The sequence below is a fragment of the Ammospiza caudacuta genome, chromosome 5 (assembly GCF_027887145.1).
Source record: "Ammospiza caudacuta isolate bAmmCau1 chromosome 5, bAmmCau1.pri, whole genome shotgun sequence".
Classification (NCBI taxonomy): domain Eukaryota; kingdom Metazoa; phylum Chordata; class Aves; order Passeriformes; family Passerellidae; genus Ammospiza; species Ammospiza caudacuta.
This window is the reverse complement of record NC_080597.1, coordinates 72,305,402-72,317,740: the sequence shown is the minus strand read 5'-3', so window position 1 is coordinate 72,317,740 and position 12,339 is coordinate 72,305,402. Positions and strand designations below refer to the sequence as shown.

General features: G+C 40.7%; 1 protein-coding gene across 7 annotated transcripts in view; it reads left to right on the top strand.

Annotated features, from left to right (window-relative positions):
• CELF2 (CUGBP Elav-like family member 2) overlaps window positions 1-12,339 on the top strand; it is a 548,030-nt gene that overhangs the window by 467,889 nt on the left and 67,802 nt on the right. For all 7 annotated transcript variants that reach the window (XM_058804601.1, XM_058804598.1, XM_058804596.1 and 4 more), the window contains one exon: window positions 4,348-4,396. In XM_058804601.1, coding sequence (XP_058660584.1) covers window positions 4,348-4,396 — 49 coding nt within the window. The remainder of the gene's footprint in view (window positions 1-4,347; window positions 4,397-12,339) is intronic.

The window sequence follows — 12,339 nt, the reverse complement described above, 5'->3', positions numbered from 1 at the left end:
CTCTGCTAAATGCTAGACTGCACACACCTCCTTGTTTGGTGTTTGTTTTGTATACAGAAGGTAACATCGACTGAATAACGAGGATGCCAAGTTACAGATGGGGTTGTGGAATCGTATTTGACAGCTGATTAGAGTAATCTGACAGAAATGATGACTTAATCACCACGACAGACTCCAAATTCCCAGATAGAATTCCACCCAGGTTAATCTAATTTCCTTGCAATATTTTTGCCAGAAATAGACTCTTAGCCGGCTTGTTTTCTCCCATGCAGATGTCACATGGCTTTGACAAGAATGTAAATAGGTACTGCTATTTTTGTTGAAAAGATGACTTTGAGGCTCTAAAGCTGGAGAGGTGGCATGCCTTTGAGATGCATTGAGTTGCTTTGCTGTGGTTTTTTTCTCTAATGATGTTATGTTTACATACAGCAAGATGTACTCAGAAAAAAGAGGGGGGAAAAAGGATGTAACTATTCCATTGTAATTCTAGGCCTTGGCTTGGTCCTGCTGCTGCCCTGGACATAGCCAGCAGCCAGATTCTCATTAATTTCAGGGAGATTTTTAGGGTTGCATGTTTGACAACTGTTTCTTTGCCTTTTTGATTCCCGTGGACTCCCTCAGCATCCCTGCTTGGGATGCGCCCAAGGAGAGGCAGTGACGTTCCTGGCCCCGGGCTTTGGGTGGCCTCTGTGACAGCACAAGCAGCAGTGAAGCCCCCACTTTACTGCCAGCACTGCCATGAGGCACTGGCAACCTTGGGCAAGAGGCATTTGCCTGCTCTCAGCTGTCAAACAGTGACATGGTGTGTTTTGGGATGGACACAGAGCACCTGTAGAAGGGCAGGTCATGCCCTGCTTGCTGCACAAGTGTGTTCAGTAGAACTCTCTGTAATACTGATGAGGAGAGGTTGTCCCTCACAGCCCATACTCCAGCCTGGGTTTGATAGCCCCATGCACAGTGCTTGCCAGGGGAAGCTGCCCATGCTCAGAAAGAACTTGCCTGAGTGCTGTGTTGTTCCCGTTTATTGTGTGTGCCGAGCACGGGATGATGTTCAAGGTAATAAATTACTTGCTGAGGTTATTTTTCTTGTTCTTGCCTCTTTATTAATTGTAAGTGTGCATTCATAAATACTGTATTTTCATAAGCAAAGCTTTCTGCAAGAAAAGAAGGAAATGTTTCCTGTTGTTCTGTGTGACAACATGACATACTGAGAAATCACTTACCTTGAGATCCATAAGTGATGTATAGTTACAATAACAGCTTCCTGATAAGATGGGAAATCCTTCATTTCAGTAGATGACATGAATCTAGTGAGTGGCATCTAATTTGAAACAGTTTTATATCATCTGTAATTTTTTTGGAGGGCCTGGGAAAGCACAGCTATTTTATTATTTTATAGCCTGCAGTTATACAAGAGAGATAAAAACAAATGGATTATTTTGTCTTTTGCTCATTGTAGAGTGAAAGGATAGTACCTATTTAACTTTTGTCTCTGCCCCTTTAATTTTCTTATTCACTACACACTTCTTTGAGAGTCATTCTTTTCTTTTCTTTTTTACACCTACCTTTAAATATTTTATGGGTAGAGAGCTTATAATATGTATTGTCACGGCAGTTGTCTCTAGAGGTCAGCAATGAGTTTAATAATGAGATGCGAACCAGTGACTCTGTAAAACCCATTTCAGGTTATAAATGGCATGTTTTATTGAATCTAGTGTTAAAGGTTGTTAACGTATCAATTGGTGATGGTCAGGGTTAAACAAGCTTCAACATGAGCCCTCTCATGTTAGGAAACTGTCAGTAAGGTATTTTTCCACTTTCCTCTTTGCTGAAACCAGGTTTGTGTATCACATCCATTTTTTCTGGGGGTAGTCTGCAGTTTAAACTCTCCAGGCCTGAGCTGGATCTTTTATTGGTTTTGCACAGATATAATTTTAAGCACAATGGCATCACTCCCAAATTCAGCCTGATGGTGTGAAGAAGACCATGAGTTTTTAGCAGGAACTTTTGAAATCAAGTCAAAACCTATTTGAAGCATCATGTTAAGTCTTGCCTCTTGGTTTGTGAATGTACCAGATTACTGAGTTAATGAATCTGGGGTAATGATGTGTGACTGAAGAGGATGACTTTAGATATGCAGTAAATGTGCTTGTCAGGTAACATTGATCTTTATGTTGTGACCATGGGCTGCAAAAATTACTTCTTCATGTGAATTTGGTCTCAAGTTGGTTTCTCTGTTTTGGGCAGTTTGAAAAATGAGTGGTTTTTTATGTTGTTAGAATAGCCTTTATTCAAAATATCTCCTCTTAGGGGCGCATAAACACATCTGTAAAGAGCAATTGATTCCCTGTCTACAAAAGGCCTGAAATTGGGCTGGGTTTTTCTCTTATATCCTACATATTCCTGAATTTTCAATACTTATCATTCTTCCCTCTATTTTCTCACCACTCCATTGCTCCTCAGAGACCTCAGTAACCTGCAACAGCTTCGTGGAGCAAGTTAGACCCTTTTTCTTCTTTCTGTTTTTGCTTGCTGAGTGGACATGCTGCCTCACATTCCCACAAATTCTAAGTCTCCTGCAGTGCCCAATGTATTGTTGATGTCAAGAAAAACCTTAAGCACTAAAGAAGACAGAGAACGATGGAACTTCCCTTTTTTCTATAAAACTGATTTAATAAGAGTGGTAGCAGGCAAGTGCTGGGCTATTAAAGTCCATTTAGGAAACAAATGATTTAAAGAGAGCAGAATTGTTAAAACTAAAGAAAATTTATGCATCCTGACAACTACATTTACATTGTGGCTTTGCCTTTCCCTAGGACACACTGGGGAGTTGTGCAAGCAGCACAGGGAATACAGTGATTTGCAAGGCCAGGGAGCATTCTGGACTTTTAATAAATCTAACAGAAACATTCACAGCAATATTTTATATTTTCTGAAAAATCCAGCAACTTTTTCCCTGGTGGTTATGTTACTTCACCAAAAGCAATGCAGACATGGGTTTCTGTGCAGCTTTGAAAGCATATTTGATATGGGGGCATGGATGTTCTCTCCTGCTCAGCTGTTTTTGTTTCCCAGAGTTTGTCATAACAATCTTTTATTAGGAAAATGGAATTGCCTCTGACATTTTCAGGCAATACACAGCTGTGCTGCACTGAAAAATGATAGAAAAGTAGAAAAATCATACATTTTTTCACCTGTTCATCTGAATTGGTAAGGAATTGCTGAGGAGAGAAAAGGCAGTGGCCCTGCTGCTGCTGGAAGTTTTGTGCAGTCAAATCCCAGTAATTATGCAGAGAACAAGAAAGAAAATAAAAATGGGGTTTTTTTTGCAAGCTTAAACATCTCCCACATTGAATCTCAATGTGAGGTCAGTTCTGGAGGCCTTTGAGAAGCTGTAATAAAATTTCCCTGAACACACCACAGTGACCACAAGGGCTGGCTATCACCAATGTCCTGAGGAAAACTCTGATCGTGAGGGAGCTGAACTGCTGTGGTGTTATTATCCCTGAAAGAATAAAAACAGCATTTGTGGAAATTTTATTGGAGCTATCAACAATTCAGTGTGGAAGCAGTATCATTTAGTAGGGAAAGCTGAGGACACAGCAGCCCAAGTGTGCCAAGGTGGGATGTTCAGCACAGAACGCTGCAGACAGGAGCTGGTTTCCTTTGCAGTAAGAGGGGCATGAATGGAGAAAGAGGTTGAAAAGAAAAAAGGATTTTGAATTTTTATGGAAGCCAGAATTGTTATGTGTTGTGGAAGCTTTATGAATGAATGTGTAATGGAGTCTAAAAGAAAAACATGAGATATTGATATTAACAATTATAGGAAGCTATTTTAGGAATCAAGATCTCTTCTTCTTCAGTCCTAAAAGAATGAGCACAGGTTTTTTTTAATTACAAGCAAAGTTCATTTGTCAAACTCAACTCCTCTGAGTACATTTGAAATGCTTGCTAGTTCTTAAATTACTTGAAAATTACATCTTGGTTTTGGCAGTGGTTGAGCTCAAGGAAAAAAAAGTTGGTAAAACAGAAACCAAGCATGCCATAAACTAATGAGGGCTGTAACTTTAGAGGTCTTCTGAAACTAGATACAGCAAATTAAAGATTTATATGAGTCCTGTGGGCCCAATGATCTTTTTTTTTAAACTTCCTCATTATAAAATATTCCTTTACCCTTTTATTTTTTCTAAAAAGTCTATAATACAATGTTTTTCTGAATTGATATAATTTCAACATGTTTAATATTAAATTGTGTCTCTTTTTAATCCTTCATTAATTTTAAAAACATCACTCTTGATTTTTTATGACTATCCAACCTGCCTTACTCTCTTTCATTTTTGTTTTTAGATGCATCATCCTATTCAGATGAAACCTGCAGATAGTGAAAAGTCAAATGGTATGTGTTCAATTTATTTTTACTTAATTGTGTCTTTCTCTAAACTAAAGCACAACATTGTACAGTTTTTGCTTTGCTCCTTTTGTGGTGAAAATAATAGGCACTTTCCCTACACCTGACATGCTGGGAAGGTGTTGAGCTGCTCTGAACTCCCTTTTATCTTCTGCTTTAAAGAAGGAAGGAAATGTCCTCAGAAACGGGTCTTCCTTGTACCTGCTGTATGTCATGACCTACCTCACTGCATACATCCTTCCCTTGGGTTCTCCTAACAGTGAGGTATTGTGGGAGCACCTGAGATTGATAAGATGAAGATAAAATATTGATGCTGAAAATTTAAAATAAAAGAAACAGAAAGGCATACCTGTGTTAACAAATTATGTAAGTGTATGATCAGCCTTAAACATTTGCCAAAAGTACCTTTTTACACAATGATGCCATTCTGAATCTGAGCCAAATTTAGGTTTAATCATATGCTTCATTATGAGCTAGGAAGCCCACTTTGGAGCTCTCTGTATACTTATTCCTCAAAACGATTGAAAAATGAATGCTATAAAGACAGTAATATCCATTTGGAATACTAGGGTACTGCCTAAGTGGATGTATATGACATGCAAAATAGATGGCAAGGTAAATCTATTAAACATGCCAGGTTTATATATTCAGGGAAATAAGATAATCGAATGGTAGTGCAACTTGGCAGCGTGTGATTCTTTAAAAATATATACGTGTATATTTTGCCCCTTGATTTGTTCCTGTAATTTTCTAAAATATATGTTAAAGATATCATCTGCCTTCTTAGATTGCAAGAGCTTAATTTTCCCTTAAGGCCCACATAATCAGAGCTGGTTCCTCCAACAGGCATCTTTGCACCTCATTAATTAGTAATCAGGGCAGAAGCCGTGCACTTAGAGATCTGCATACCTGCAAATGTAAATTATGATTGGGCTCTAAATCTCTCCGCAAGGCTTTTTTAAGGCTTCTTTTTTTGCTAATTGTAGTGCATCCCTTTTTCAGGCTTCTCCAAGGATTATGAAGTTTGAAAGGAAATTAAAACTTCACATTATGCTAGGTTTCCCATTATGACAACTCTCCAAACAAAAGTGGCCGTGAGCACAGGAAATATGAACCGTCACCCATTTGTATGGGAGGGGGTGTTCTCTCTCTCAGGTTGGAATCATAGAATCATTGAATATTCTGAGTTGGAAAGCATAGATATCCATCCATGAGGATTCCCAAAGTAATTCCTGGCCCTCCATAGGACAATCCCAAAATTCCCACCATGTGCTTAAGAGCATTGTTGAGATGCTCCTTGACCTCTGTCAGTCTGGTGCTGTGACCTCTGCTCTGAGGAGCCTATTCCAGTGCCCAGCCACCCTCTGGGTGAAAAACATTTTCCCAAAGATTTTTAGCAGTGATTTTTTGCTGTTTTTGAGTGCTCAGAATAGAGGCCAAGGCATCTGGAAGGGCAGAAGGACTGAAGTTTTCAGGCCCCACTGTGGCCAAGGAGAACGTTGCTGTTGGAATCCAGACTCCAGTCCGTAGTATTTAGTGCTAGCAGTGGGCACAATTATCCCTTAGGCGCAGGAACGCTGGCCTGAACTAAGTATGGCCTCCATGGGTTCTTCTTTCAAAGACAAATTTCACCTCAATTTCCTTGGCAAATTAGAAAAATAAGAGGCAATGGGCCAAAATTGACTCCCAGCAAGTTACTTGTTCGTTGCCTGAAGTGTTTCTTTCTAAAGGAGATTGAACATATTGGAAAAACACTGTGGGGAATTGTGCAAATTCTATCCTTCTCTGCAAGTAGTGCCTGCTTGGAAAGCAGGGTAGGTTGGCTCCTGGCTGCTGCTGTTAGTCTAGGGTTATCTGCATGAAACTCCTGTTTGCACTGTGGGAATACTCTCTTATTTTCTGGCATCTATTCCAAGCATAAAAAGTACTAGGGATTGAGTTTTTCACCTTTTTTTTTCCCTTGCCTTTCTTTGTATTTTTGGGGAAAAAACAAATTGTCAGTTCAGGGGTTCCAACTGTCAAATTAAACACCTTTTTAAATTTAGATTCCTGAAGGGTGTGGGAACTTCTGATAGGCATGTTCAAGGGGTGGTGAACTATTTTTTCTTTTCAATCGACTGGAGAAACAGAAGGCAAACTAATACCACGATGATGGTAATAATGGTACAGCTCCTCAGAAAGGCAGGGTGTAGGCATGGGGTTCATGAGTGGGTGACAGTTTGCCAGCAGCTTGGAGATGAAGAAAGAGGAAAAACAACAGCGTGGGGGATGTGGAGGTTTGTTTGGCACATGTTTCCCATATGCTCCAGGCTATCCATCTGAGGAGGTACATTATCCATGCCAACAGCAAACTGTAAACTGTACCTATTCAACCAGATTGGTAAGTTCAAAGGGGAAAAGAAAAAAGACATGCCAAGGCATCTTGGTTTTCATGATCCGTGCTGGTTGAGCTTTTGAGGAATACTCAAGTCTCTGATTTCTGAGTCATGGGAGGATCCCAGTGGATTTTGTGGGTAAAGTGGTGTTTCTCAGATTTAAGAAGATTTAAGAGATTTAAGAAATTTTCTTGGTCAAAAATTTCTTGTGCAAAGATGTGTAGGACAAGTTGAACACTCTACAGTTCTTCTGAGCTTCTAGATGTTTGTGAAGGATTGATAGACCTGTTCAAGTTCCATAGGGAGGAAGGACAGGTCCTCTCATTCAATTTACAGAGGTTTGCAAAGAACAGAATTTGCTGTGTGATTAAATGCCTCTCCCCATATTGAGTCTCTTGTGAAAAAGCTTTGAATGAGCATCCAAGCCAGCACCTCCCAGGATGAAATGTTCCTCCTTTTCCATCACTGTTCCTGCCCTTAGATGTCTGGGTCACCTGAGAATCTGTCCCTTGACACCAGAGGCCAAGCTCACCTCATGGAAAATGAGAGATGGGCATGGAAGGGACACCTGCAGCACAGCCGGACCAGGCTGCTCAGAGCCCCATCCAACGTGGCCGTGAACACTTCCAGGGCTGGGGCATCCACAGCTCCTCTGGGCAGCCCATTCCAGTGGCTCATTCCCTGCCTACAATGTGTCAGAGTCATTTCTCTGCTCATGCAGATGAAGCAAATCTTGATCTCTTCAACCAAGTTTTTAGCACCTAGAGTTGATGGGGCAAGACTTGCCCTCAGATTTAATTAATTTGTGTACCCAGAGGGATTCTGAAAAGCTTTCTTATGTTGAAAAACATCTCTTGAAGATTTGCAGATGATGAATCTTCTAGTGTCTCCTGGTCGGATCACCTGTGTGCAGGTTGTTTTAACCTGTCTATAAAGTTTTGGTTAAGGATTTTCTGCTAAAGAAGCATCTTTTAACTTTGAAGGCTCCACCATTACTAGATTCAGCACTCACAGTATTTATCCTTTTAAGGACATTTTCCCTTTTTCAAACAAAGGGGGTTCCTCCAGTCTAATGGTGAAAAATTTACAAACACCTGCTTGGCTCTAAGTTGTCTGTGGCCATTAACATCCTACAATTTGCAAATGCTTAAATGTCTTGGATCTGGATTTGAGCACAGTCAATACTTTCAGGCACATATCCTGCAGACAGTATGCTCTTAAATGGATCAAAGCATCACTGCTTCAGGGAAAATGACAAAATTCTCCATTTAAAAAAATAAAGTAGGGAGGAGGGTAGCTGAGTAATCTTAAAATTTATTTTTATTGATTTCATTAGTAGAAAATATAAAAAATAATTTTGAAATTCTAAGTGGCACAACTTTGCTGAATTGGAGGTAGTAATTAGATGCCATATGTTAGCACTAACACATAGAAAAGTTGATAATTAATGCAGGCTCCGGATTCAGGTGTGACTTTGACAGATTGTATGCAAGGGGTTTTCACAGGCTTACAGCTAGGGATAAAATGTCTAATTTCACCTTTTCCCTTCTATATGGGAGTAAAAAACCAAAACCAAACCAAAAAAAACCCCAAACCTCCACACCATTTATACATAATTAACTATTTATCTAGTTGCTCAAAAGAGAAGGCATCTTCTGGGGAGAAAATTCACTCTTTATCTGACTAGACTCCTCAGAAATGTACAATAAAGGGTTATCATTTTGATCTGTCAGAATTTGGGGGGTTTAGAGGAGTGAAAATAAAAGTTGTGTGGAATCTTCAGGGAGATTTCCCACAATTATTACAGGGTTTAATTCTTTTGTAGCATTCAGAAAATAATCTCTACTCCTTTATCCTCCTGGGTTAGCACAAGCAATCTAATACAGCCTGCAAGAAATGCTCATTACTGAAGCAAATTGAGTAAAGCTAAAAAATTAGACCCTTCAGGATGTTATTCTGCAAGATGGATGTAGTGCTGTCAGAAGACAGGAGGCTCAGTTTGAAAAGTTCCCCTCCCAGCAGAGACAGATTTCATCTCAGATAACCTTTGATGGCTCAGGCAGAGTTGTGGGTTCAAACACAATGCCCAGGCACGTGTGCTAGTGATGGCAGTGCTAGCCTTGATAGGGTTAAAAGAGCAACTCTGCTCATTTGAAAACAGGTGTCTGTTCCTCTTCATGCAGTGCTCCTGCATTCTGGCAAACCCCAGCCCAAATCCAGCAGGCTTAGCACTGGATGTGTCACTTGAACTGCCCTGGCAGCACAGCCAGCCTGCATTTGTAATGTGTTGGGATGGATTAAAGGTGAACCCCATAATGTGTTAATCAAGAAACTGTGTGGTTTCACACGTTCCTTCTTATAAATTGAACTTCAGGCCTTGTTTACAGTGACCTTCTGGCTGCTTCTGTCCATCAAGTAGGGGCCCTCAGCCACCCCATCCTACCTGCTGCTTCCAAACAGTTGCATCTCCTTCATTCCCCCAGAGTGGTGTAAAATAGTCAGAAAGTTCAACTAGGCCCATAAGCGAGGTTCAGAAATAATGATGTCAAACGTAGGCTAAAAAAGTTTTGATTGTTCTGGATTTTGAATTGTTGAAACCTACCCTAAGGGTGGGAGAGAGAGTTATCAAGCAGCAGTGAAGTGCTTTTGAGATACGTGTACATGTGCTGGCCCTTGCACACTGTTATCCTTCCCCCAGCCTTTTGCTTTGCCTGCTCTCATTGCCCAAAGCACTGGCAGCTCCCAAGCTTTGTCCAGCCCCTCAGAGCTCATTCATTCCTGATGTCCCTGCAGCTGGAGCTCAGGACATCTACATGTTGTCATGATGCCCAGGATCTGGGAGCTGGCTGGAAGGTAACAGCATCTGTCAATCCACTCAGTGAGTGTAAAAAACAATCTGTAATCCACTCTCAGTAGCAGGGGAGAGACTCCCATGACAAAGGGAGAAATGCCTTGTCATGCACCTTGCCACCTTGCTGGGAGAGATGAGACCTGTCACTCTTTGAAGGAGCTGATCTCTTGGCGTTGCCAACAACCAGTTGAGCTGAGACCAAACCTGTAGGTCACTGAAGTTAGGCCAGATGTGTTTAGGCTGCTATCCTTTCCCTAAGCAGGAGCACCTGTCCCAGCCTCAGTGCTCTGCTGGGTGAGGTGTGTTTAATCCTCATTTTACAATCTGTGGGAGAAATCCAAATCACACAGGAAAATCCACAGGTGGGGCAGATCCAGAGGGAAGTTTGCTCACCTCTAAAAGCATTTGACCCACACTTCATGCACTCTGTTGTCTGATTCTCACACCTTGCCTGTGTGGCTGGTAAGAATTCATTTTAGAAAGAAAGAAGGGGCTGGCCAAAAATGCAGAAATAACTCTTGAAAATCAGTCTTATTGAGGTGGAAAAGTATTCCTTTCTCTGTGTGGGAAAAACTCTTTCAGCCTAATAATATCAGATGTTCTATCAGATGGAGTGAAAACATGTCATTTTGATCTTGACAATTGTCACTTTAAATGTTTTTTATGCTGGGCCTCTAGCCAGAAAAAGAATAGTAATTTTCTTAAGCTTCAACACTGATCAGCACTGACTAATGGTACTGAATGCAGAGCACGTCATCATATCAATATGTTTTCTGTACTCTGAGCATTCTTCATGAAATCTGCATTTTTAAGATGTACAGTACACAGAAGCTGGATGTTTAATTTACTATAAAATCACCCTCAAGCTGGAAACCTGCAAATCATGTTAGTTAAATGGCATATTTATAGGTTTACTACCAGAACCGAAGGAGGCCGATAGGGAGTTTGTCGCCTGCTACTCTTTGGAAAATTAAAACAAAGCCTTCTGTTCACAACTCATTTCTTTTGAGTCTCCACGTGAATCTCTTTGGTTTGAGGCTTTGTCCTGGCACCAAAGGAGGACCCAAGGGACCTCCTTTGGGATGCTGTGGCAGGCATTTGTCCAACTTAGCCAGCAGCTATTTTTAAAAGAGAGTTGGAGCCTAGCCACCCTTAAGGTAGACCTGCACACTATTTCAAGCCTAAGATCAAATTTAAACTGGTTGCTACTAGCTGACACAGAGACACAAAATAAGAGGTTCATAACACTGTGAGCAGAAGGGAATGCTTGGAAATGTGCTTGGCACCAAGGCTTCACCCAGCCTGACCTCAGTGGTGTGGAGAATCCAGGCCTGGCAGCCCAGCTGGGCCCCTTGTCTCAAAACCTTTCCTGCACTATGGCCATAATCTGTGGCTGTTGTCGAGGGGACAGGCTGCCAGGGAACATCCTCAAAGAAATTGCTCAGGGCAATATAGGAATTGTCTGCAGCTAGGTTATAGACATCCTTCCACCAGCAGAAGTGTCTGACTGCACTCCTCTTGTAGCTGTGAGAAACGCAATTCAGGTTTCCCACCCTTAAAATAATATTTAGCAGCATCAAGGTCAGCTATATATTATGAATCAGATGTAAAGCTTCATAATAAGACATATACGTATATATATAAATATTCCAACTTGCAGGTCTTATTTGCAATCACGCATATTCAGCTCCTGATCTGTATATAACTGGCTCATGCCATGCATTCATCGTTTCTTAACCCTTTCTGGAGGGTTCACCTGCGTGTGGAACCTCAATATAAAGTGTGAATGAAAATGTTCAGTCTTGAGGAATCTCTGCTGAAGAAAACATCTTCCCCTGGGTGTTAAATTCACACCAATTTTCTTGCAAGCTTGTAGAGTGAGAAGCTGGGATTGCAGGGGCTGGTCTCTGTTTTGGGCTCTGAAAAATGCATGGGCTTGGTGCTTGCTTATATAAAAGCTACAAATACTTTTTAAAGTCAGCGATTTAAGGAGAAAATTACTTCAAACGCTTCTCGTGATCAATAAACATGAACCTCTTCCTGTTATTCTTGAAATTATTAAATGCACTGAAAATGTTGAAGTATAGCAGACATAAAATCCTAGAAAAAAATGGACGCAGTTCCTTCTTCCTCAGCTGCAATTTTTTCCATATGACAAACTCATACTAATACAGGAGACAGAGTTAGAGAGCAAGGGAGGATTCTTTCTTTTTTTTTATTGGAAGCCCAGAAATGAAAATACTTCATTACAAAAATAATTTGCACAATAATAGAAATAAGTAAGTGCACTGCAGACTCTCTGGAGTAAAGCTTTCCTTCCCTCTTTGCTTCCCCACAAACCCTGACAGTCTGCTCATTAACAGGGAATTGGATTTACATGCCATTTCCAGAGAAGAAGAAAGCACTGGTGTATGTACTGTATAATGAGCACTTAGATTTTTGGTTTAATATAGATGAGTGGGTGCCTTAACATTTTTAAGTTTTTCCAGAGTGAATTAAGTTTTGATGACCTCTTTCATTTTTGACAAGAGTCCCTAGCTTTAGACCTGTAAATTTGGGTTTGATTAATAGGGCTGTGTGCATCCTGCTGCAGCAGTCCAGTTTGTGCTGGTGCTGGTGACAGTGCAGGCAGAAAATATTCTACCAATAATTCAGGTAAAGCACGTTTTTCATGGTGGATTTTTGCAAACTCAGCATCATTACGC